This window comes from Oncorhynchus gorbuscha, linkage group LG11 (genome assembly GCF_021184085.1).
Source record: "Oncorhynchus gorbuscha isolate QuinsamMale2020 ecotype Even-year linkage group LG11, OgorEven_v1.0, whole genome shotgun sequence".
Taxonomy (NCBI): domain Eukaryota; kingdom Metazoa; phylum Chordata; class Actinopteri; order Salmoniformes; family Salmonidae; genus Oncorhynchus; species Oncorhynchus gorbuscha.
The window spans coordinates 55,375,284-55,402,057 of NC_060183.1; the positions used below are offsets into that span (position 1 = coordinate 55,375,284).

A 26,774-nucleotide genomic window follows, 5' to 3' on the forward strand; every position below is an offset into this window, starting at 1 on the left:
TACATCACATACACTATCAAGCGTTTCACACACATTGAGATACAGGCTATAGGCTGGATCATGTATTGTTATACGATTTAATTCTATAATGTATTGATTGTTGCTGCCTTCTTGGCCAGGTCTCCCTTGAAAAAGAGACTGGGTCTTAACAGTAAGCAAGTGTAAATATAGAACACCCCATTCTATGTAATGTCAATCATTGTGCTAACTAGCTTTGTGCTACCTGTCAGTTCATTGATAGTTAGCTTATATCAATACAGTTTACTGTTTCCAAAACTGAAATCTGTTATAAACAGCGTGTACTTTACTCTTTGCCAACGTTTAAAATAAATGGTGTTTAGCTGTGTAAGGGCGAAAATATGCAAATACATGCTAGAACGCGTCAGTAGGATCTCACTGGCTCTGCCCACTATTTTGGGTTAGTTATTAACATCTTCTGAAGTATTCCCGAGGGAGCTGTTGCGCCCCTAGCGGCAAGATACCTTCTCGCGTCACCGACTGTTCCCAAATTGTTGACGTGGTGCGGTTCGCTACCGGACAGGAAGGATGGCCGACCAGAGCAGGCAAATTAAACTCGCCGCAGCCAAGAAAAAGGTACACATTTGAATTGCCCATTTCACAGCGAATATAACAGTTTTTTTCAAACGTTACTCTGTTCTGGATTCGAGTTGTCAGTAGTTTCAAGTTTTCACGAACCGGTATGATGTTGACATTCCACGTCCTCGGACCGGTCTGCAGTCGCCCAACCCAACTCGCATCCTCCTGTTGTGGCTGTTCGTGCGCACGAAATACCGAGGCTTACCTTGGGCCTCTAATCGTAGCATTAAGTAGCAAGAGTATGTGGACAATTTATACCGGGCAGGGACTTGTAAACTTTGCAATGGCGTTGCTCCCTAGGTACAAACCTTCTGTAGTTGTATCAATCCAATTGGCCAGTTTACGTTTGCTCATGTTAGCTAACCATAGTGATTTCGCTAACGTTGGCTAACTATCAATGAACTGACAGGTAGTACCGATCCAGTTGGCACAAGATGATTGATGCTAGCTAACACAATATTACACATAATGGGGTGTTCTTTTGTTTTGACTTTCTTACTGTCACTTTGTGTACGTTAGCTAGCTGCGTTATAACTTCATAGGAATGCATGCCTGCCAGTGTCACTAACGTTTATATGGTTAATGAGATGGCAAACTGAAGATAATGTTACCGTGGCTAAGTAAAACGTTTGCTTAGTTATATCTATTGAGTTATGTTTGACAGGAAGCAATGTGTTAGTGAAGAGTAACGTGACGGGTAGTTTTACAGCAGACGCTTCCTCTCCCTGTCTCTGTTTTGTCACTCAGTAGCTAGCTACCTAGAAATATTGTATATAGATTCCTAATCAAATCCAGCTATTTTGTTTGAAGAACAGTTGTCTTGCTCAAGTCATTTGTGTCGCCTACTATCTCTTTCGACATGGTGATAACCACATACTATTGTTGAGATCCAACTGAGGAATTTAACATGGCATTCTTATCTCTTTGGAGTTTCTCTAATTTGTCTCATGACAGCTGTCACAGCACAACCTTGTGCAGGCGGGCGCATGTTCTACCATTACACATTTAAAAACAAACCCACTTGTGCAAGGGGGATGTTTTCTCATTTCACATTTAAAAACTAAAAAGTACTTTCCTCAACCTTCAGCTATTGCAGCAATTGGTTATGCTGTAAGATATTGTTGGACAGTTTTGGATCTTTCTAAATACTCATTACATTGTCACCCACACCAGTGATACCATACCCAGGAATAACTGCTCATACTGTAGTCTAATCATATGGGATCCTTCTGAATATTCACATTATTGTAAGCCACACCAAGGCTCCCTGTACATTCTATGCAATATAATTATTCTGCTGATGTGCTTAGCCTAGCAAACATGTGAGTTCCAGACAGTTGAGAGCTCTCATTGTCCTCCTCCCCTCCTCTCTTGTGCCGGGCAGCTGAAGGAGTTTCAGCAGAAGAGTTCTCCTGCCAGTGGAGGAGGGGGTGGAAATGGAGGAGGAGGACCAGGTGCCAAGAAGAAGAGGAAGGGAGGGAGCCAACCAGACACACCCTCGGCTGACCTACACTCTACAGACAATGTGAGTCACCCAGCTGTGTGTGTGTGTGTGTGTGTGTGTGTGTGTGTGTGTGTGTGTGTGTGTGTGTGTGTGTGTGTGTGTGTGTGTGTGTGTGTGTGTGTGTGTGTGTGTGTGTGTGTGTGTGTGTGTGTGTGTGTGTGTGTGTGATGAGTTTGAGTACTGTTCATGCACACTGCTCCACTGCTTCTTTGCAAGATTTGACTTCACGCTATTTGCATTTCAATAACAAAGTGAGATGTTGCAAGAAAGCAGTCTGATACTTCTGCTCTGGAATCACATTTAATGTTCCAGCTCAGCTGCACACTTCACGTGTGTGAGTGCAGCCATTTGCAAGTGTACTGTCAGTGTTTGTCATATATGTCAGATCATGGAATGTAAAATGCAGCTATGCTCCAGTGACCAAAGGACGTGTCTTCGTCAGGCAAGAAAGTACTATCATGCTCTGTCAATTTGTTTTCCCGTCAGGACGTTGCATCTTAACACACACACCCTTCTGTTTGGTTAAAATCAATATTATTATGTTAATGTGCTTTTAATCATATTAGTCTGACATCAGATTGGCAATTGTTTCATAGCAATGTCGGGGGTGTAAGGGACAGGCGATGGTTACTATAATAATTATATAGGGAGTATTCGGAAAGTATTCAGACCCCTAGCCTTTTCCACATTTTGTTATTCTAAAATGGATTAAATAGTTGTTTTTTTACCTTATAAATGTACACACAATGACAAAGCAAAAACATTTGTATAAAATAATAAATTTACAAAGGTATTCAGACCCTTTATTCAGTACATTGTTGAAGCACCTTTGGCAGTGATTACAGCCTTGAGTCTTCTTAGTTATGATTACAAGCTTGGCACACCTATATTGGGAGTTTCTCCCATTCTTCTCTGCAGATCCTCTCAAGGTCTGTCATGTTGGATGGGGAGCGTTGCTGATTGGTGGAGTGCTGGTTGTCCTTCCGGATGGTTCTCCCAGCTCTGTCGAAGTGACCATTGGGTTCTTGGTCACCTCCCCAACAAAGGCCCTTCTCCAATTGCTCAGTTTGGCCGGGCAGCCAGGTTTAGGAAGAGTCTTGGTGGTTGCAAACTTTTTCTATTTAAGAATGATGGAGGCCACTGTGTTCTTGGGGACCTTTAATGCTGCAGAAATGTTTTGGTACCCTTCCCCAGATCTGTGCCTCGACACAATCCTGTCTCGGAGCTCTACGGACAATTTCTTCGAACTCGTGGCTTGGTTTTTGATCTGACATGCACTGTCGACTGTGGGACCTTATTACACAGATGTGTGCCTTTCCATATCATGTCCAATTAATTGAATTTACCGCAGGTGGACTGCAATCAAGTTGTAGAAACATCTCAAGAATGATCAATGGAAACAGGATGTACCTGAGCTAAATGTTGAGTCTCATAGCAAAAGTTTTGAATACTTATGTAAATAAGTTATTTCTGTTTTTTTATTTTTAATAAATTAGATTTGTCAAATAAAAACCTGTTTCCACTTTGTCATTATGGGGTATTGTGTCTAGATTGAGCATTATTATTTTTAAATCCATTTTAGAGTAAGGCTGTAAAATAACAAAATGTGGAAAAGTCAAGGGGTCTGAATACTTTCCGAATGCACTGTAGTTCCTGGATCTTTTTTGCAGTATTTGTTTGCTTTAACTTCTGCCCTAGCCTTCCCATGGTGAAACTAGTTTTTCTGGCATCGGTAAAGACTTTGCTCCCAGCCAGTCAGTCACAATGACAGTCATTTTCTTAGAGGAACATTATCACAGAATCAAATCTTTTCTATACTTCTAGAGACGGAACTGATTGTGATGAGTCAGCCGCTAACATTGTCTGGCAATGAAGCTGCAGGTTGTGGGCTTTCAAATCTTTCTCTTTCAATGCCCTTCCTCCCTCCCTCATTAGCTCATTCACTGTCCCTCTCTTACCCTTCCATTCCCGTCTCCCATAGATTCAGAGTATTCTGAAAGTTCGTAGTCAGACCAATGGATTAGCTCTGCCTCCCTTTGGCAACAGCCAGGTGAGCTTATCTCCCTCCTGCCTTTTTCTCTCTCTCTCTTACTCTTCCCCCACTCTTCTTTTGTCCTTTTTATTCTTTTACACCTGTCTCTTGCCCTCTACTTACCTCACTTGATCTCGCTCTGTGTATCGGTCCCATTCCCTCCCTACTGTCTCAGTCCCTCTTTTTTTTTTCTCCTCTCCTGCATGCTATTCCCTATGGTCACTGGTTGCTCATCGTAGCCATTTCTCTACAGGGAGAGAAGTGCTTTGTATTTATTTAGCCATTTGTTGATTTATTCTGAATATGCTAGGATAAAGCCTAGCTAACTGTTTTTAGTTCTGTTTTGGGTCAGTCCATCAGGGGTGTGATGTTGATTTGGTAGTATCTGTGTGTTTTGCATGTTTAACATCTGGACCCAATTGTTTTTTTTTATTTTTATTTATCATGCTGGCATGTTTCCATCAGTGAAAACAAAATGTGTGTGATTGTCCATCCATGTGTTGTGATTCTGCTGCCTGACTGTACCTTGTTTTGTAGGTTAGAATGGTGTGGACATGTGTATGTTTCCTGTGTATGTTTCCTTTGTATGTTTCCAAATTGCTTCAACCACAATCTCTGGATGAGCACTGAAAAGTAATGTCTGTGTGTATTGTGGCCTCAGGCCCACGTTGATGAGGAGGTGCGAAGGTCCCCTGTCACCCAGCTACTGGAGGACCCAAACGGAGAGGCAGGACGCAGCTCCCCTGGTTCTAACCCTGCAAGCTCTATGTCTGCTACTAACCCTGAGTGTGTCAGCCACGCCCACAACACTGACATGCAGAAGGTGTGTCCCTCCCTCCCACCGTCTTCTATCTGTCTCCATCTCTCTCTCTTACTGTTGCAAGGTATACTGAATATTCTGTACTTTTTCAATACTAGAACCTGAAAAACAGTTTGGTCCTAGAATTTTTACTATCAATACTTCTGGCAAATGTGTTTCACATAATCTACTGATCTTAATAGATAATCAACTCTGTCTATTAGCGCAGCTGTTGTCCCCTTATCGCGCCATGCCAGTGCCACTTACTCATTTCTAGCCTGTCCTGAGGAACTACTGGGAGTCTGGGCTGCATTATCGCTCACTGAACAGAAATGAACACATTTGAATAATGCAACACGGCATGCATAAATGTTGAAACGACTGTTAATTACTGTTTACAAAACAATGTCCATTACAGGCTAGAACACCTTCCAATGCAAGAAGATACCTGTAGCTTTCCTTGCTAGTTTACAGCTGAAGCAAACATCAACTCACTATCATAGTACCTTGACTGTGATCATATGCAAACCATAGCACAACATTTTGTTTATTTCAAAGCTGATTATCACCAAAAACTTTCTTCATTCACTTTCTCGCCTGACTCATTTCTCTCCCAGTCAAGATCATCTTTGCGCAAGCCTCTTAGTGTGTGAGTGAATGTCATGGATCTTAGAGAGACAGCGCACACTTTATAAAAGATTGCTTCTTCTGCGCTAATGTTGTTGATATGTAAAGTAAGTCCCAAATTGTTTTTCATCTATATCCCCAGGAATTCAGCCAAAACAAGCAATAACTCAATGCATGCACACATTCCAATTGACTATGCATTCACCTATATTGTAAATAGGCCTAGACTACGTCTTGATTTACCCAGTTTATCAATAGACTAGATTCACTATTCAAATAAGGCTAATCATTTATGTAGTTAATTTTTTTCCAAAGTCAAATTGATTGTATAATTGATCCATTATGCATGCATTCCAAAATCTTACATTTCTAATGTATTGATACTGAACTCGAAAGATCTGTCTGGATCAAGTGTCATTCTGTGACTTTGGCTAATATGCCTTTTTGTCCCTTGGTATCGTGATTGTATCGAGTATCTTGATACGAAATCTGGTATTGAAGTCAAAATTCTGGTATCGTGACCACCTCTCTCTCCACTCATTAATGAGTGGTCATTTTGAACCGTGTACAAGGGATGGATTGGCCTAACTTGTGTTCATTGTGTCTGAATACGTTTGGCCTGGTATGTCGCTTGCTTTGATGTTTTTTAGTTCCAATCAAAGCAATTTCCTCTCTCTCGCCTCTGCCACAGAACTGCACCCCTGACGGAAATGAAAACCATGTGGATGAGAATAGGTGGGTCACCAAGTCAACACACAAACACAATTCCTCTTCAGAATGTTCCCCCATAGCCCACACCCCCCTCGCCTGCAGCTGTTGAACACACACACACACACACACACACACACACACACACACACACACACACACACACACACACACACACACACACACACACACAGAATAAGTAGCACAGTTATGAAGGCTGGCAGTTCAGTTTGTCACATATTGAATGCTCCATTACTCAATAAGACTGGTGTGTTACTGTAACATTGGGCTAATTGTGTGTGTGTGTGTGTGGTGTGTGTGTGTGTGTGTGTGACCAGACCCCTTTCATCCACAGAGAGCCTGCGGCAGCTCTCCCAGCAGCTCAACGGACTGCTCTCTGGGGTATGCGTGTACTTTATAGCCACAAAAAGGAGAACTTAGGCTTATAAACTGCAGTCGACGCACTGATAAATGCACGTCGGCTAATTGCAAGCCCCTCCCAATGATACTCTATCTTACTTGGTTTGGATATTTGCTTGCTCCTGGTTTAGTGCGTTGCATAATCAGGAGTGCTGTTTGTGATGCTCTCATTGGCTCTGAGAAGCTTGCTTTATTGTGGTTTGACTTATCTTATTTCTTTCCTGTCTATTCTAGTCATCCACCACCTATGTAAATGGAGATGGTGTTCCCTCGCCTGCCAATGAAAAAGAACTGGAGGTAAGTGACACATCACCACACGTTGCCCCCTTATCATGGCCAGTACACAGGGAAAAGCACTATAAAATGCAATCCATTATTTATCCTGATCAGACAAACCCATCCCCATTTGAAGTTGCCCCTTGTTAAGCGTCATGCCTATTGAATCAGCCTCAGTACATGATGTTCACTCCCCTCCTTGTGTCCAATGTGTCTCCATACACACACACCAGAGAAATATTGTGTGTGTGTTGCCCCAGGTTATGTAGAGGTGTTCCATCCTCTCCTCTCACAATCCCCCCGTTCTTGCTCTCTATGCAGGAATGTGACTGGCCTCGGCCATACAGCTCACATGACCCCTCTGCCTGTTCCGGCCCTGCGTCCAGGCTCGGGTTACACACACACACAGGCACACACAGCAAGTGATAGACTTGACTAATGACTATAACTTAGATTGTGTTGCACAGCTGAGACAACAATGCAATCTGAAAGATCGTCACAGTCAGAACAGAACAAATGAAATGCTGTCCAGGCAACACTACTGTACCTTTCCCAGGCCCTGCATACATACAGTTTAGTGCAGAGGAACTCTATTTCTCCTTCTCAGGTCATATCTCTGTCCTGTGTAATAGTCCTCAGACCTGTTAGATTACCTTGCAGTTTGATGCAATCTATATAGAGAATGGACTCTCTCTTTTAGTAAATAAAATTCAGGCATCTTTCCAAAGCCTTGATTGGAGCTGGCGTATAGGTGTTACAACATGTTATAGTGACTACTAGTTTCTAACTTGTTAAATTGGCTGAGATCACATTAGGAACTTTGATGTTCTTACTGTGGTTGTGCAGTTCAGGGTTCTAACTCTGTCCTGGTGCCCGTCGTGAGGGCACATTTTGGTTTTTGACCTAGCACTACACAGCTGATTCAAATAACCAACTCATCAAGCTTTGATTAATTTAACCAGGGAAACCTGGAGTAGTTCGTGTTATGTAGACATCTGGAGATACTGAGGTCATGTGAGAACACTGTTTGTCACATTACATTACACACTCCAGTCTGTACATGTGTTACTGAATGTTCTGCTAGCTGCCCCTGTCCTCACTGTATTACCTCACTAACTACTAGTAGGACCAAATACCTGCTGATGCCATTTTTGTTGGTTTTTCACATTTTACATCCCTGAAGGAGACCGAGAGTCTTATTTACTTTCACTTTAATGAATTATTGTTTATTTCTCCACCTCCCATCTGTTTTTCATTTATTTCACTTCAATTCACTCCCTCTTTTTGTTGTTGTTGTATGTTCACACATCAGAGTCGAAACCAGGAGCTGGCAACCGCACTGGACTCCAGCAACCTAACAAACTCTCAGCTCAGTACCAAGCTAGACCTGCTGGTAAGAGTGTGTGAGTGTGTGTGTGCGCATGCTTGGGTTTTGGGTGTTCTGCAAATAACCCCTCACAGCCCCCATAGCAAGACTCATACCACACCAGGTACACTGACTGGCCACAAATTGACTAGCATGAAACGAATGACGTAACACTTAGCACGTTGGCTAAACCGCAGCTGTGCTGAGTGGCAGCACAGTCAGTCAGTTGATCAAGTCATGCATGGTTTTGTTTATTCATCTCACAAATTTCTTTGCCCTGCACTGTTCTCATTGGTAACCACTAAGCTTTGACATGCTCACCATGATCTCGACAATGAATGAAATGAGGGAATGTTTTTGTCAGTCATTAATAATAGACCAACTGCACTGATATTTCTTCTGGAGCTAGCTTGCTAACCGTCGCAACCCGACTGACTAGGCTAGTAAGCTTCTGTGCTGCTTTGTAAATGGGAGGTGCTCAATAGGTATTTGACTGCTGAAGAGTGAAAGGAGATGACTTGTTGTTTGGTTAGATGACTGACTTGGTGTAGATAGTGGAGGTTTGTGGATGGTGCTGATGTCACTGATTGCCCCCTGTCCTGTTTGTTTGACAGACCAAGCAATCTCAGGAGCTCACAGATCAGCTGCAAAAGGTGAGCATAAATATACTGGAAAAAAGATCAACGCAACATGTAAAGTTTTGATGCCATGTGTCATGAGCTGAAAGAAAGAAAATCCCCAAAATGTAGCTTATTTCCCTCAAATGTTTGTTTTCATCCCAGTTAGTGAGAATTTCTCATTTTCCAAGATGATCCATCCACCTGACAGGTGTGGCATATCAAGAAGTAGATTAAACAGCATGATCATTACACAGGTGCATCTTGTGCTGGGGACAAAATAAAGTCCACTCTAAATTGTGGAGTTTTGTCACACAATGCCACAGATGTCTCAAGTTTTGAGGGAGTGTGCAATTGACATGCTGACTGCAGGAATGTCCACCAGAGCTGTTGCCAGAGAACTTAATGTTCATTACTCTACCATATGCCTACATCCAACCTCCCACACAACTGCAGACCACCTGTAACCGCGTCACACCAGGACCTCCACATCCGGCTTCTTCACCTGCGGGATTGTCTGAGACCATGACCCCAGGCGGCTGATGAAACTGTTGGTTTACACAACCAAATAATTTCTGCACAAACTGTCAAATCTTCTCAGGGAAGATCATCTACATCCTCCTCACCAGGGTCTTGATCTGACTTCAGTTCGGAATTTTAACCGAAAAAATGCTCACCTTTGATGGAGAAGTGTGCTCTTCACGGATTAATCCTGATTTCAACTGTATTCGGCAGATGGTAGACTGCGTGTATGGCGTTACGTGGGCGAGAAGTTGCTGACGTCAACATTGTGAACAGAGTGCCCCATGATGGGGTTATGGTATGGTCAGACACAAGCTAAGGACAATAAACACAATTGCATTTTATCGATGGCAATTTGAATTCACAGAGAGACCGTGATGAGATCCTGAGGCCCATTGTCATGCCATTCATCCGCCGCCATCACCTCATGTTTCAGTATGATAATGCACTACCCCATGTCGCAAGGATCTGTACACGATTCCTGGAAGCTACAAATGTCCCAGTTCTTCCATGGCCTCCATACTCACCAGACATGTCACCCATTTGAGCATGTTTGGGATGCCCTGGATGGACATGTACGACAGCGTGTTCCAGTTCCCGCCAATATTCAGCAATTTACACAATCAACAGCCTGACCAACAATATTTCAAAGGTTATGGATCTCGAATGCATGCGGCAAATTGTGGTCACACCAGATACTGACTGGTTTTCTGATCCATGCCCCTACCTTTTTTTAAGGCATCTGTGTATTCCCAGTCATGTAAAATCCATAGGTTAGGGCCTAATGAATTTATTTCAATTGATTTACATATATATGAACTGTAACTCGGTCAAATCTTTGAAATGGTTTTATTTTGCGTTTATTCTTCAGTGTCTCTCCTCAGTGGATGAATGCAATATGTTTGTGCTTTCTTTGATCAGGAGCGAAAGGAGTTTGAACTGAAATGTGTGAGGGAGCAAGGAGCCATGCGAGAACAATTACAGGTACACACAACAGTGGAGGCTGCTGAGGAAAGGACGGCTCATAATAATGGCTGGAGCGAATGGAATGGCATCAAACACATAGAAACCATGTGTTTGATGTATTTGATACCGTTCTGCTCCAGATTATTAACACGAGCCCGTTCTCCCCAATTAAGATGCCACCGACCTCCTGTGACACACATCCTCTGACATCTTCTCTTAATCCATTTGAAGACCTTTAAAAGCAATTTTCTCATTTCACTCTGCATTTCCAGATATGTGCTATGCATCTGTCTTAAGAGCCCATACACCATGTGTTGTAGCCTATTTACCCAGGGATGCACGCACTGACACACAGAACAAAATGTGTTCTCGTCATTCCAAGTGAAACAAAGCTTTGATTTGATAGATGACGGGGATGATGCAGTGCAATGACACCAATTGAATGATTCTATGTAAGGTTATCTGTTTATTTTAAGATTGTATCGTCTGCTTGTCTCTCTGTCCATCCTCTTCTCTAGGTCCACATCCAGACCATCGGCATCCTGGTGTCGGAGAAATCGGAGCTGCAGACCGCACTGTCATACACGCAGCAGGCTGCCCGCCAGAAAACGGGTGAGTGTGTGTACACCCTGTGTGAGTCTGAGGATGTATGAATATCAATGTGTGTGAATATCAATGTGTGTATGTGAACGTTCTCAGTAATGTGCTGTGTTTTCAGGGGAGGCTGGTGAGAGAGAGTTGATCTATTTGGATTGGTGCTCAGTAAGCTGCTGATGTGTTTTCAGGAGAGGCTGAGGAGCTGAGTAACCGTCTCCAGGCCACCAAACAGAGAGTCTCTGAGCTGGAGAGAACCCTGTCCTCCGTCTCCACACAACAGAAACAGTTTGACAAGGTAACTTAAACACACACACAGACAGAGAGGGAGAGAGAGAAACTGTGTGAGAAGGTAATTTACATTATCACACGCAAACACACCGGACTGATTCTGATACAGTTACTTGAATGCCGTTAGCGATGAGTTTCGATTTTAGCTTTGCAGTAATGCGTTACATATGATTATCTTGTTCTCTTGTGCAGCATAACAAAGAGATGGAGAGAGAGAGAGACCACCTGAAGCTAGAGGTGTACAGACTAAAGTAAGTCTTACCTGCAGTATGCTACCATTCTACTAAATGGCTGGCCTTTTATCATATTCCCTTGTATGCTTTGTGGACTAGGTAGGAAAAGGAATTTAGTGGAAACCATGAGTAGGTTAGGCAATTCAGAGGCTGTGTATGTTCCAACCTGACCCTCCTATATCTCTCCGTCCCTGTGCAGTAGTGTGAGTGAGGAGTTGAGGCAGCAGAGGTCAGAGCTGTCAGAGCAGCTCAAGCTGAAGGTGAGTGAGAACAGTGCTATGAGACTGGACCTGGATGAACTGCGCAAGAGACTGGAGATGGCTGACGTCATGCTGCAACAGGTAGATACACACACACACACACACACACTCTCCATACACACTGCCATTATCATTTGTTTTGCAGTTGTTCAATTATCTTGTTCTTTTATTCCTAGTTTTCCAGTCAGTCAGGGCCTCCCAGTGCCAACCAGCAGATGCAGTTACTACTGGAGGATAAATTAAAGATTGAGGTGCACACTGCTCAGGTAGGGGGGGGGTGTGCGTGCATGCGAGCGCATTGTGTGGGATGAATTCACCTAGAACTGATTCATGACCACACATTTATAATCAAATTTGGTGGTTGCTTAGAATTGTCTATTTGAATTGGAAATATGTTTATTCCATATCCCAACTCACCCTGAGACACCCTCAGAGAGTGGGGTCAGGGTCTGCCATTATCAACAGCGACCCTGGAGCAATTGCGATAAAGTGCCTTGCTCAAGGGCACATTGACAGATTTTTCACTGTTGCGACTCTGTGATTAGCAACCTCTAGCAACCTTTCAGTTACTGGCCCAACGCTCTAACTGACATTTACAAACGGGTGTATGCCTCTCTTTAATGTTTTAGCACCTTGCCATTGTGTTAATGGTCTTTTGGTATTATTTATAGTTAATGGAGTCGGTGGCCCAGCTGCAGACAGAGAGAGACCGTTACGCTGAGCAGATCCAGGAGGAGGGACGAGTATGGAAGGACAAGACAGAGCAGCTGCTCTCTCAGGTACACTATGCTACCACCCCATTAGCAGAACCTATAGAGCTGGCATAGCCTCTGAACGGATTGCTAGAAATACTTTAAGTTGTTGATTGGGGTGTGTGTGTGTGTGTGTGTGTGTGTGTGTGTGTGTGTGTGTGTGTGTGTGTGTGTGTGTCCTGTGCAGGTGACACTAGTAGCAGAGGAGAGAGACAGGAGCATCAGTCAGATCCAGGAGCTAGAAGCCCACATCACAGACCTGAAGCACGCTGCAGGTGAGGCACACAGCTACCCTCCTTGTTTTGCACATCCGTGGTTCTCAGAAGAGCTTTCTACCAAGGACAAGCTTACTGTGTTCGTCCTGTCAATGATTATCATGAAAGGATTTGTATTGCCATAAGGAAAGTACAATGTACTGTTGGTGAAAGGAGAAAAAGGTTCTCAAAGGGAGATGAACTGATTGTTTTCTCCTCCCCAGTCCTTTTGTCCCATGAGAGAGAGGCCCAGGTAGATCCCCAGCCCTCAGGGCCCTCAGCGAGTGAACTGGCCCTCCAGGAAGCCCTCAGCAGCCTGCAGCAGGAGAGAGACTCTCTCAACACACAGTTCCAGGCCCAGGTGATAACCTCTCCTTCTCTCTCACACACACACACACGCACGCACACACACACTACCAGTGAATAATAACACGCACTGTGCATATCACACTCTGAACACTCCCTGTCTCATCAAGGCCTTGACTAATAAGATGCATTATGGTTTTTTATTTTATTTATTTATTTCACCTTTATTTAACCAGGTAGGCAAGTTGAGAACAAGTTCTCATTTACAATTGCGACCTGGCCAAGATAAAGCAAAGCAGTTCGACAGATACAACGACACAGAGTTACACATAGAGTAAAACAAACATACAGTCAATAATACAGTATAAACAAGTCTATATATGAGGTGAGAAGGGAAGTAAAGGCAAAAAAAGGCCATGGTGGCAAAGTAAATACAATATAGCAAGTAAAACACTGGAATGGTAGTTTTGCAATGGAAGGATGTGCAAAGTAGAAATAAAAATAATGGGGTGCGAAGGAGCAAAATAAATTAATTAATTAAATACAGTTGGGAAAGAGGTAGTTGTTTGGGCTAAATTATAGGTGGGCTATGTACAGGTGCAGTAATCTGTAAGATGCTCTGACAGTTGGTGCTTAAAGCTAGTGAGGGAGATAAGTGTTTCCAGTTTCAGAGATTTTTGCAGTTCGTTCCAGTCACTGGCAGCAGAGAACTGGAAGGAGAGGCGGCCAAAGAAAGAATTGGTTTTGGGGGTGACCAGAGAGATATACCTGCTGGAGCGTGTGCTACAGGTGGGAGATGCTATGGTGACCAGCGAGCTGAGATAAGGGGGGACTTTACCTAGCAGGGTCTTGTAGATGACATGGTTGGTGTTGGTGCCGGCCTGGAACCAAATCCTGGACACCATTTCCCTGTTATAGTCTCACAAGCAAAATCTCACTTATTCATCCCGTTCCTTTGCTATAGCTACGTGACAACGAGCAGCTGAGTCGTATGTGCTCGGAGCAGGAGTCCCGTCTCTCGGAGCTGGAGCGCCATGCGGAGCGCGGGGCCGAGGATGCAGAGGACCGCAGGCGCATGCTGGAGGACGTGCAGAGCGACAAGGCCACCATCAGCCGCGCCCTGGCCCAGAACCGCACCCTTAAAGACCAGTTGGCTGAGCTGCAGAACGGCTTCGTCAAACTGGTAAGGATGAATATTACCTATTTACTGTCCTGTTGACTTATTTGAAGTATTCACTAATCTGCCTAAGTTTGGTTGGTGATAAAATAAATGGGTGGAACTGGAAACATGGTTTTTACTCATTCAGCCACATTCAGAACACACACATTTACAGTTTAGGCATTTAGCAGACGCACTTATCCGGAGCGACTTAGTTCATCTTAAGGTAGCTAGGTGAGACAACCAAATATCACAATCATAGAAAGTCAAACTTTTCCTCAATAAGCTACTATCAGCAAAGTCAGTGCTAGTAAGATAAGACATGTTAGAATAACAAGGGTGTTGCCTTGTGTTGAATTTCTCTCTGCCATCCTAGACCAATGAGAACATGGAGCTGACCACTGCTCTGCAGTCAGAGCATCACGTCAAGAAGGAGCTGGGACGCAAGATGGGACAACTACAGGAGGACCTGCATAACTTCAAGGAACAGGTAGGGACACACAAGTGGAGGCTGCTCAGGGGAGGACGGCTCATAATGGCTGGAACAGGGCGAATGGAATGGCATCAAACACATGGAAACCATGGATGTTTCTCTATGCATACTACTGTGCTCCACACTCATGCTCCAAGTGCATTCTCCGAGGACGTTCTTGAGTATATTCTTGTGAGGACGCATAAAACATTTAATTTGAGAAGCTGTATTACTGTATTACCTCACGCTGCATCTCCCCATTCATTTCTTCCAGCCAGGACAATGGCAACAATAGAGGCAAAAGACTGCATTCTGTAAGGCTGCATGATGCGACTAATGATGACAGAAGGCATAAGCTCGGCTTAGTTTTTTGCTCAGGCTGCACACACTTCATCAGTCTCTCATTCACAATTTAACGGCGGCATCCCCTTTGTGTGGCCGTAATGCAACCTAAAAAATGTCCATGCTTTTTGCGGCCAGTGGCCATTGTGCCCTTCTCCCTGAGTGCCGCACGCTCCTAAGCACCTCTCAAATGGCTCTCCATCACGTGATCGGGTCTTTCTCACAGGCTACCAGTGAAGACGCACACATAGGGGGACGCACGCATCCTTATCCAATTCCAAGGTGCATGTTGGATGAACTGTCCACATTTGACTTTTCATCAGCCAACATTGAGTAGTAGGCCTAACGAACAGTAAAATCACTAGCCTATGTCAATCTACAATCCCCCATAGTACAAAAATTGACCTATTCTGTGTGAGAAATAAATATTCCAAACATAGTCTGGGACAGTTGTGGGATGCGATGGATATCAAATTAATCCAACCACTATCATCATCAAAAAAAAAGTTTTACACAATGTGGCTGACGCAAAAAAAACCAGCTTTAAGTTATGATAAACAATTTGGCGTCTTTCTTCACATTATAAGCACAGCAATGTGCACATGGTAGTAGGCTACGAGTGCAAATGTTCCATTAGCGGAAAACACCATTATCAAAAGTGACCACAAATGCGATTTATGCATTTAATGCTTTTATTATAAGTGTTTATGGTGAAAATGATCTTCCCCAAACATGAAACTCACACGCTGCTTCTGTTTACCACTTAGGCTCTACACTCCTTCTAAAGCGGATTCATGTGCTTCATTTGAAGAAGTTGTTTGGACACTTTAGTTGTGATACAAACCTTATCAAAACATATAGGGCTATGGGTAAGGCTACATGAGGTGTGTGACTATGATTTGAAAAACTTGCAAAAAGAAGCCATTGTTTCTTTCCCTTATGCTGGGTATAATTTACAAGTGATCATTCACAAGTAATAGGAACGGGAAGAACAGTGAGTCTCCCATCAGACTATTCTTGATTTAATCTTGTCTTTACATATAATATATGTGAAATGAGTTTTGATTTAGAATGGACAATCATCATGCACCTGTCCACGAAACGGGCAGCAGGGGAAAAATACATCTCATCTATGCACTTAAATTGCGAATGGAGGACGCTTTTCCCATGGTTCATTTTCATGCCAGCCATGAGGCTATAATCCTGTTGCAAAGATAAACAATGTGCTTAATATTAGGAAAGTTGTGAAATATATTAGGCCTAGCAGAAAGTTGATGGGATCCTTCCCTTTTTTAATAGCCTATAGACAGAGTGATGGCCACTATGTAATTGCATGGCCTATAGGAATGTTGCGCCTCATGAGCTCTCATTAAGCTTTTTATTAGATTTTTGATGACATTTGCATTGATGTCAGAGTGATTAGTACCAGGCAGTTAGCAAGTTTGATAGGCTACTAATGAACATCAGCAGCATCAGAGCTTGGAGAAGCCTAATTACCGTGACTAAACGGTCACGTGGAATTTGTTTGCCTTCATGACTGCCGGTGTGGCAGTCACCGCAACAGCCCTAGTCTGAATACTTTCTGAATTAACTATCTGAATCATAATCTAGCTAGAAAGATTACCTTAAACTAATGTTATGCAAGGTAGATGTCAATTCTTCATGGCTAGCTAGCCAGTTGACCTTATGGACTTAATCATTCACTGACCCTTCCTCCTTCTAGCCAGGACAATGTCAGAAGAGACTAAACAAGATATACACAAAGCAAACTTTTTACTTCATATCTATCAGCTAGCTATATGTTAATCGTAATAATGTAGCTAACAAGATAGTATAACAGGCATGGGTAGCTAGCTAACAATTCTTTGTGGCTATCTGTCTAGCTAACAGTAGTTGCTAGCCAGTTAGCTCTAATTTACTATGGGCTTACGACCTGGGTATTGTAGGCAGGTAACCATGCCAAAATTAGCACTGAATGTATTTATCAACATATCAAGATAAAATGTTGTAGTCAGGCAACATATGAGATGTGAATAGGCAACATTTAATAACAAAGTCGGAGTGTATTTTCTCTCACTTCAACTCAAGTAATGTCCGCTATTGATTTCAAGAAAATGTCATTTTATACGTGGTTATGTCATTTCTTTGCATACTTTCCATGGAAGCTTGCATCTATGCATGCTTCAAAATATGTACAAATGGAGTACGCATTCGAGAAGTGCCCTCTGTGCTCTGTTTCGCATACTTTGATTTGGAAACACCCCATGTGCTTGATGTATTTCATACCATTCCGCTCCAACCATTACCACGAGCCCATCCTCCCCAATTAAGGTGGTGAACAGCTGCAGGAACAACATTTGTCACACAAACACACTCACACGTCTGCCTCATCCCCAGTTGGAGCTGAAGTCTCTGGAGTACCAGGCACTGCTGGAGCAACGGGACCAGATAGTGGCCCACCTACAGCAGTACTCTGCAGGCTACACGGCTCTGGCATCTGAGCGGGAGCAGCTCCACAGACAGTACTTGCAGCAGAGCCAGCTGATGGACCGGCTGCAGCATGACGAGACCCATGGAAGGGTTCAACTGGAAATGAGCCACAAACAGCTGGAGCAATACCAGGTCAGGGAACGGGACACGCACACATTCATAATGCATCGTTACTGCTGCGCTGGCTGGCCGGCTTGGTTGTCAATAGTTGCCACAAAGTCAAAATAGGCTACATCGTAAAAATTCATGAAAACTTAAAAAGTTAGGCTTAAGGTTAGTGGTGGGGTTAAGGTTGGTGTTTGGTTTAGGGTTAGGTTTAAAATCTGATTTTGAGAAGATAAATTGTAGAAATGGGTGGGGTTTATAACTTTGTGGCTGTGGTAACCCTCCCCATACAGGAGAGGCTGGAGCGGTTGTCCAGAGACAACGAGCAGCTGAAGGCTGAAGTCACAGAGCTGCTCAACAGCTCAGCCCTGGCCACACCCCCCAGAGACCGGGGAGACGGAGTGGAGAGCCAATCCCTGCCAGAAAGCCCACAGAAGTCCTCCATTGCTATCCCAGAAGACTTTGAGAGCCGGGAAGAGATGGTAAGGAGAAAATAACTATCAGTGGTTTTAAGTGGCCTCTAGTGTTGTTGTTCCCAAATGCTACTACATATGTGAGGATTTTCAAAGCATCTCTCAGATAATTGTCTCCAATATTTTTATTTTTTTTTATAATAAAAAAAAAATTAATCCTCTCTTCCATCTCTCTCAGGAGGAGTTTGTGCGCGATGCAGTGGCACGTGTGGAGGCAGAGAGAGATGAGGTGAGGAGCAGACTGGAGGAGGAGAGGAGACAGCACCTTGCAGCCCGTCACCAGGCTGCAGCACCCAGCATGGAGTTCCAGCACCACAGTCATGACCATGAACACAACCATGACCACGGCCACACTCACAGCCATGATGACCACAGTCACTGTGAACACACAGGTGAGAGGAGGAGAGGTGCATGCACATATTTGTGTGTGCTACGTGCATGACCAATGTTTGTTTTCTCAGAGCTCTATGCTAGTTTTGAGTGTGTTACCATTGCAGTGTGTGACCGGTGTTTCCCCCCCGTGTTAGTCTCAGGGTCAGAGGGCGTACCAGTGGAGGTACACGAGGCCCTGTGTGTTGCCATGGAGAAGCTCCAACACCGCTTCACCTCGCTGATGCAGGAGAAGGCTGACCTGAAGGAGAGGGTAGAGGAGCTGGAACACCGCTGTATACAGCTGTCTGGAGAGACTGATACTATAGGTGACAATCACACTCCTCTATACAGCTGTCTGGAGAGACTGCCACTATCAGTGAGACACACACTCTCCACTACCCTTTTTCACACACACACACACACACACACACACACACACACACACACACACACACACACACACACACACACACACACACACACACACACACACACACACACAGTGATGCACTTACACATTCATTCCCATAGTGTGACCGGTCATCCCTTTCCTTCATTGTGTGTTTGTCCAGGAGAGTACATTGCCCTGTACCAGAACCAGAGAGCTGTCATGAAGCAGAAACACAGTGAGAAGGAGCAGTACATCAGTATGTTGGCCCAGGACAAAGAGGAGATGAAGGTTTGATTTTATTTTTTATTTAACTAGGCAAGTCAGTTAAGAACAAATTATTATTTACAATGACGGCCTACCAAATGGCCTTTTGTGTGGACAGGGGCTGGGATTAAGAATATGCAACAAAACACATCACGAGACGACACTACATAAGAGAGACCAAAGACGACAGCATAGCATGGCAGCAACAAATGAAAACAGCATGGTAGCAACACATGGTACAAACATTATTGGGCACAGACAACAGCACAAAGGACAAGACCGTAGAGACAACAATACATCAGGCGAAGCAGCCACAACTGCCAGTAAGAGTATCCATGATTGAGTCTTTGAATGAAGAGATGGAGATAACGTGGTCCAGTTTGAGTTTTCTTGCAGCTCGTGCCAGTCGCTAGCTGCAGTGAACTGAAAAGAGGGCCCCCAGTGATATGTATGCTTTAGGGACCTCTTACAGAATGTGACTGGCAGAACGGGTGTTGTGTGTGTGTGTGTGTGTGTGTGTGTGTGTGTGTGTGTGTGTGTGTGTGTGTGTGACTACAGTAGGTATCTCAGATAGGGGGAGTGAAACCTAAGAGGGTTTTATAAATAAGCAGCAACCAGTGGGTCTTGCGATGGGTATACAGAGAGAACCAGTTTACAGAGTATAGAGTGCAGTAATGTGTCCTATAAGGAGCATTGGTGGAAAATCTGATGGTCGAATGGTAAAGAACGTCTAGCTGCTCGATGCACCGTTACCTGCCAATCTAAAATTACATGTCTGTAATCTAGCATGGGTAGGATGGTCATATGAGTCAGGGTTAGCTTGGCAGCTGGGGTGAAAGAGGAGAGATTACAATAGAGGAAACCAAGTCTAGATTTAACCTTAGCCTGCAGCTTTGATATGTGCTGAGAGAAGGACCGTGTGCCGTCCAAGTACTTGTAAAGAGGTTACTACCTCAAGCTCTAAACCCTCAGAGTTAAAAAGCACACCGGTGTGGAGAGGGTCATTCTTCTTACCAAACTACATGACCTTTGTTTTGGAGGCATTCAGAACAAGGTTAAGGGCAGAGAAAGCTTGTTGGACACAAAGAAAGCTTTGTTGTAGAGCGTTTAACACAAAATCCGGGTAGGGGCCAGCTCAGTATAAGACTGTATCATCTGCATATAAATGGAGGAGAGAGCTTCCAACAGCTATGTTGTTGATGTAAATTGAGAAGAGCGTCGGGCCTAGGATTGAGCCTTGGGGTACTCCCTTGGTGACAGGCAGTGGCTGAGACAGCAGATGTTCTGACTACACTGCACACTTTTAGAGATAATTAGCAGGCCAAAGACTCCACGGAGACACCAATACTCCTTAGCTGGCCCACAAGAATGGAATGGTCTACTGTCAAAATCTTTGGCCAAGTCAATAGAAATTGCTTAGAATCAAGGGCAATGGTGACATAATTGAGAATCTTTTAAGATTGCAATGACACAGCCATAACCTGAGCGGAAACTAGATTGCATACCAGAGATAATACTATAGAGTTCAAGAAAGCCAGTCAGTTGAGTATTGACAAGTTTCTCCAGCACTTTTGATAAACAGGGCAATGGAAATAGGCCTGTAACAGTTAGGTTCAGCTTGGTCTCACCCTTAAAATAAAGGACGCACCGGGGCTGCCTTCCAAGCAATGGGAACCTAACCAGAGGAGAGATGGTTTGAAAAGTTTAGAGATAGGCTTGGCGATGATAGGTTGCAGCAACCTTAAAGAAGAAAGGGTCTAAACCATCTGACCTGAATGTTTTTTTTGGGGGTCAAGTTTAAGGAGCCCCTTTAGCACCTCTGACTCCGTGACTGCCTGCAGGGATACACTTTGTAGTGAGGTAAGGGAAAAAGAGGGAGGAGCATCGGGGCTAGTCGCATTAGGAGTGGGAGATGAGAATGTTGGATGGGGAAGGAGGCATGGCAGAGTCAAATAGGAATCCTGACTTAATGAAGTGGTGATTTAAAGAGCTCCGCCATGTGCTTCTTGTCAGACAACCACATCAACATTTAGGGACATGGGCAGATGTGAGGAGGGTTTATTCTCCAGGTCTAATCGTATTCCAGAACTTCTTGGGGTTAGACCCACAGAGAGAACTGCTCCTTAAAGTAACTAACTTTGGCCTTGCACTTATTTATAATTTGCCTGAACGACAGCCAGTCAGCCTGAGTATGCGTGTGCCGAGCGATTTGACAAATGGCATTCTTGAGGTGGAGTAACTCTGCCAGATCACGGTCGAACCAGGGGATGAACACGTTTTTAATTCTCCTTTTCTTTTGAGTGCGTGTTTGTTAATGATGCCACTGAAAATATTATTTAAAAAAAGGTCCAAGCATCTTCGACAGAGGGGATCAAGCTGGTTCTATACCAAGTTACAGGCCAGGTCATGAAGGATGGCTTGCTCATATATTTTTTGGGGGGAAGGGTCTTAGACAAATCAGGACAGGTTGTTTCACTGAGCAGCCATTACAAACACAGGCTGTAAAACAGTGATCGCTAAGGTCATTAGGGGCGGCAGGTAGCCTAGTGGTTAGAGCGTTGGGCCAGTAACTGAAAGGTTGCTAGATCTGGATTCTTGGTAAGGAAAACATCAAGGAGAGTAGCCTTTTCTGGGTGTTTGGAATCATATTTTGTGGGATTCGTAATAATCTGAGAGATTTAGGGAGTCTCATTGCTTTAGGACTTGGTCAGGATGTTTAAGCATGTCCCAATTCAGGTCACCTAGCAGGACAAATTCAGGCTTAGTGTAAGGGGCCCGGAAAGAGCTTAAGGCATTTAGGGTGCAGGCTGGTGCTGATGGTGGATGATAACACCCAGCAATAGTCAACAATGAGTTATTTGTAAGTTTAATGTGTAAAACCAGCAAATCAAATTGTTTGGGGACATACTTGGTGGAGACAACAGAGCACTGAAGGTGTTCGTTGGTAAAGATTGCCACTCCACCACCTTTGGAAGATCTGTCTTGCCGAAAAAGGTTAAAACCAGAAAGGTTAACATTAGTGTTCAAAACACTTTCTTAACCACGTCTTGGTAATGACCAACACATCTGGATTGGTGCTGTGAACCCACCAATATTAGGGCTGATTTTAACAATCGGAATTCGGCCTTTTTGGATGCAGATTATGGCCGATTACATTGCAACCCACAAGGAAACTGCGTGGCAGGCTGACCACCTGTTACACGAGTGCTGCGTTAAAAGGACCTTGTGGCTGCAAGGAGCCACGGTAAGTTGCTAGCCTGCATTAAAATTATCTTATAAAAAAACAATCAATCTTCACATAATCACTAGTTAACTACACATGGTTTATGATATTACTAGGTTAACTAGCTTGATACTGATTTAAAATCGGCCGATTTTCATATCTGCTTTTTTTGGTCCTCCAGTATCAGCGTTTTAAAATCATATTCGGTCAACCTCTAATTTTAGGTAATTATCTTCCAGTGTTAACGTACAGAAAACCCAGGCTTTTACGAGAGCAGAAATCGGTGAAGTAGACATCAGAGCACAAATCAGATTTGGGGCTAGCGACAGTAAATGGGCCAGGGTGTACTTGCACATTTCCAGATATCATCAGCAGTAATATAATCAGGGCACGGCAGAGGACAGGGAGAGCTCTGCAGTGTTGATTTTTGACATTTGAATGTGCATTAGATGGCAACAAGATCATATTGTTTAGCAATTTCATCAGGTGACATGAATAGAAAGCCGGGGAGAGGTGGTTAGAATAGAATAGGATGGGAGGCCAAGAGTCTGTGTTACCAATAGAGTCAGTCCTGTGTGTGGGAACAAACATAATCTGTCCCACGGTTGGGTAAACAAGCAAGTTCATAGTCAACAAAGCACGCATTAGGCAAATAGCATAAAGCACAAGAGAAAAATATAATGACTTGTGACTAGCCATTGTAAGTTCAGAGTCACTCGCCCCAACAGTGTGTGTGTGCTGGAGGCGAGTGACAGCTTGGGAGAGAGGGGTGAGTGGCGGGTTATCTGTACCAGATGGAGAGACGGGCCAGGGCAGACGGTGAACAGATCGCCAGGTGGAATCCAAGCTGCAGTGCAGCAGGCAACAGGAGTAGGTGTCAATCCCACTTGGGAGAGGCTTTTTTTTTCGGAAGGCAGATTCCTTGTAGCTAGCTGGGATTTTCTAGCAAGTCACTGTCCACCATCTTTTCCATGTGGAAAAGGTTGTTAGCTAGCTATATCTTTTCAGTTTTGGCAAATGGTCCTCACACACAGAAAGTACACATTTGATCGTGTTTCTGTGCCCATGCAGGCCAAACTGGCAGAGCTGCAGGACCTGGTCATGAGGTTGGTGGGTGAGAGGAACGAGTGGTACAGCCGCTATGCTGGGGTGGTGGCTAGCGCTCACACTACAGCTAACCCTGACCTGCTGCCAGCTGGGGAGGACCATGTCCAGGCTCACCACACACACAGACACATGGAGCTCAATGCTGTGGACAGACAAGGTTTGAACACACACACACACACACACACACACACACACACACACACACACACTCTCCATTCCCGCTGTAGAGTCCATGGATAGTCATTATACTAACTTCCCTGATCTCTCATCTCCTTCCCCCTTCTCTCTCCAGAGTCTATGGATCTAAGTAAGGCTATGGAATCTGACTTCACCACCCGTGATACCCCTCACAGTGCACCGTCAGACTTGGTCCAGAGGCTCCCCCCAGATTCACAGGCTCTGAGGCCCCAGGAGGATGGCACGGCCAGGCAGATCATGCAGCTGCTCCAGGAGATCCAGGGGCCCCGCACTGTGCCCTTCCTGGGGGACAATCCCTGCATCCCCTTCTTCTACCGGCCTGACCAGCAGGACGAAGTCAAGATCCTGGTGGTCTGATGATGAGACTATGGAGTCAACTGGCAAAGTTGGTTTGGATCCCTGGCAATGTTGAAGGATCTCTGAACACACACACCATTCCACCACGTCACACTTAGGTCATCTAGGATCACACGTACACACACTTCTGGGTATACGGTCTCACACACATGCGCACTCTCCCCCCCGACATCGTCAAATTCAAGTTTCTGGAGAGTTTGTTTACGCTGTCTCACACTCCATTTGAGTCCTTGACGGGTCTCACATGCAGTTCATTATTCACTGCACACTAAGGCTGGGAGTTGCTCACTCCCCTTATGCAACAAAATATCTCTGTCCCCTCAGTCATTGTCTATTGAAGGAGAAATGAAGGCTTTGAGTGAAGTTAGCAGCAATAGTATGTGTGCGTGCATGGACTACTCTCACAGTATCCTCATTCACAATGTGTGTCTGATTCTGGAGAAGAACTGGGATAGTCTGTGTTTGGTAGTGGAGACAGACGAGGCTTGGTTTTGCCCTGTGGGCTGTGTCTCAATTAATTTATTTGTCTCTCTTCCTCCATGACAACTGATGGGCAACAAGACATACTCAGGCATTTGGTCATGAATGGAAGGAGACTGATACACAGCCTTAGGTAGGTGTTGGTGTGTTCTATGGCAGTGGAGGTAGTGTGTTGTCAGTGAAGCAGGTGGAGTAGTGAAGTTCAGTATCAATTCAGGCTGGAGCCTTGACCTAACTGGGGAGAAAGCAAGTCAGGAAAGCATTGGTAAAGACACTAGCATTTGGCACAAGTTTGCATTGTTCACTTAATTTCTAAGTAGGGGAACACAATGACGTCATAGGATAGAGGAATGTGAACGTAGACACATGGCTGCTCTCCCCTACAATTACCTTGTCTATCCACCCTCTTGGAAACAGTGAAATCTGAACACATGCATGTACAGTAGTGCTTTCTCTTATGCCAATGAGCCAGTCGGTTCTATTCCCCTAGTTTGCTCTGCGTTTATTTATTTCATGTCCCATTTTCATGTCATCTCTTGTTTATCAATTGTTCAATTCCATTGTGCTTGTTGCCCCTCTACATATCATTAATATGAAGTTGCTCCCTTTGAGACTGGATGGAGATTGTGATAAATGATCCAATCTCAATTGTATCCCTAATGATCTGAATGCAAGTGGTCTCTTCTCCCTAGTTTCATGGTTATTGCACTAAGATTGTATAGAGCATCTACTAAAATCCTGTCCCATCTCACTTGTTTTTTGGACAGTAGTTTTTCTATGGTAGACCCATTCTAGGCATTTGATTTCTGTGCTTGGAGCCCTATGATGTCATGAGTGCCCTTTGGCACATCTGGGCTGAGGGTTCCACTCAAAGCTAACGAATGGAGACTGAAGCTTGTGTGTTGACGTGACCGAGTGAGAGAGAGTGTGTGTGTGTACACTTGGAGGATGTACAGGTATGTGTATATATAGTGTTGTATTAATCCTAGTAACACAAGGCAGAGGCAATGGGGGTTAAGCTCTGCTGTTTGATTGGAAGGTCCTCCTGTTTTTGGAGAAACTTCCCATGATGGGGGTGTGTGTTTACTCATATTTGTTGATTTTGAATTTCGATGCTTCCGTAGTGTCTTTGTTGACTACCGATGTCCGATTTTTTTATTCAAGAATGGAAATCTTTAATAACTCAATTGATTACCCCTAACTTAATGAAAAGCAAAAACAGTCTGAAAAAATAGTAAGGTGGTTTTTGATAATGCTATGTGAAATGTGTTCAATCAGATATGAGGAAAGTATTGGTTGTGGAGGACGTTTTCAGGTCTGTAGAGGTGTGTGTGTTTGTACTTGGTCTGCATTAGTTGCTGAACCATCTCCACCCTGAAGCGCAACACTTTTCACAGTAGGACTTGACAGTTTCTGTTGAAAGTGAATGGACCGTTACCCCAATCTGAATTAAATTCCTGGCTTAGCATTCTCTTATGCTTATGAAAAATATTGTCATTAACGTTTTTTACTTTTGTTTTGGGAGTAGTAAAACCAAGAGAATCTTTTCAAATAGTTTAAAATGCCATTATTTTGACGGTGACGAGGTACAACTAATAGATTCAACTGATCCCCCCCCCCTCCCCCCAACACAAACTTTCTAATTCGATGTTTATTTTTTGAATGGATGTGTGTGATTGAACAGATGATTTAAAGACTGAGTTGAAACTTTTCTGTTGTAAAGGAGCTGTATATACTGTAACTGTGTAAGATATTGTACAGTATATTCATTCTGCCTGGTGTGGGAATAAAGGTAATGGCTGTTTGTAGTGTTGCTAGCAGCCCAGAGTGTTTGTCTGTCTGTTTGTGTGAGCAATTGTTGGACACACAGCCGAGGTGAAGGGGTAGGGGTGATGTCTTTGTATTAAATCAAAGGTTAAATCAATTCAAATGTATTTATTAGGCATAATTATCCAAACAAATCCGTTTTAATGCAATGTAGGGTGTTTGGGGACGTTGAAGGATCGTTGAGCTTCCAACACTACATTTCTGATGTGATTTCTCCTGTAAGATTTATTTTCTCCCCTCCTGAATAAAACTGATTGAGCAAAGTAGACAGAATCTGGTCAATGGATCCTTGCAAGTTTCCCTCTGAGTTTCTACCTTCAATATGCCCTACAAATTAGGCATGTTATTTTGAATGTGCAATTTGTGATTTTTCCACAAAATAAGACAAGC

The 26,774-nt window shown here is 43.9% G+C and overlaps 1 protein-coding gene across 3 annotated transcripts; it reads left to right on the top strand.

Annotated features, from left to right (window-relative positions):
* The first annotated feature begins 459 nt into the window (after nucleotides 1-459).
* Nucleotides 460-26,650, top strand: LOC124048952 (golgin subfamily A member 2-like). Of its 3 annotated transcripts, none has more exons than XM_046370161.1 (27): nucleotides 460-594; nucleotides 1,982-2,122; nucleotides 4,083-4,151; nucleotides 4,795-4,956; nucleotides 6,251-6,294; nucleotides 6,606-6,669; nucleotides 6,922-6,984; nucleotides 8,276-8,356; nucleotides 8,944-8,982; nucleotides 10,390-10,452; nucleotides 10,953-11,046; nucleotides 11,220-11,326; nucleotides 11,512-11,570; nucleotides 11,752-11,893; nucleotides 11,989-12,078; nucleotides 12,484-12,591; nucleotides 12,752-12,839; nucleotides 13,043-13,179; nucleotides 14,089-14,307; nucleotides 14,660-14,773; nucleotides 17,495-17,719; nucleotides 17,986-18,174; nucleotides 18,344-18,557; nucleotides 18,693-18,863; nucleotides 19,110-19,216; nucleotides 23,487-23,679; nucleotides 23,815-26,650. In XM_046370161.1, exons 1-27 carry the CDS (start codon nucleotides 547-549, stop codon nucleotides 24,075-24,077), a joined length of 3,294 nt encoding a protein of 1,097 aa, XP_046226117.1. In that variant the 5' UTR covers nucleotides 460-546; the 3' UTR covers nucleotides 24,078-26,650. The 3 variants fall into 3 exon arrangements, with proteins under 3 accessions (XP_046226117.1, XP_046226118.1, XP_046226119.1); XM_046370162.1 differs by having other exon boundaries at nucleotides 18,699-18,863; XM_046370163.1 differs by lacking the exon at nucleotides 4,083-4,151.
* The last annotated feature ends 124 nt before the right edge of the window (nucleotides 26,651-26,774 follow it).

Bases quoted from the DNA above. Each gene is read 5' to 3' on its own strand.
- LOC124048952 (XM_046370161.1), top strand. From the start codon at position 547: ATGGCCGACCAGAGCAGGCAAATTAAACTCGCCGCAGCCAAGAAAAAG. The intron at 8,357-8,943 runs GTAAGAGTGTGT...TTTGTTTGACAG, and splicing joins GTACCAAGCTAGACCTGCTG to ACCAAGCAATCTCAGGAGCT. The intron at 11,327-11,511 runs GTAACTTAAACA...TCTCTTGTGCAG, and splicing joins AACAGAAACAGTTTGACAAG to CATAACAAAGAGATGGAGAG.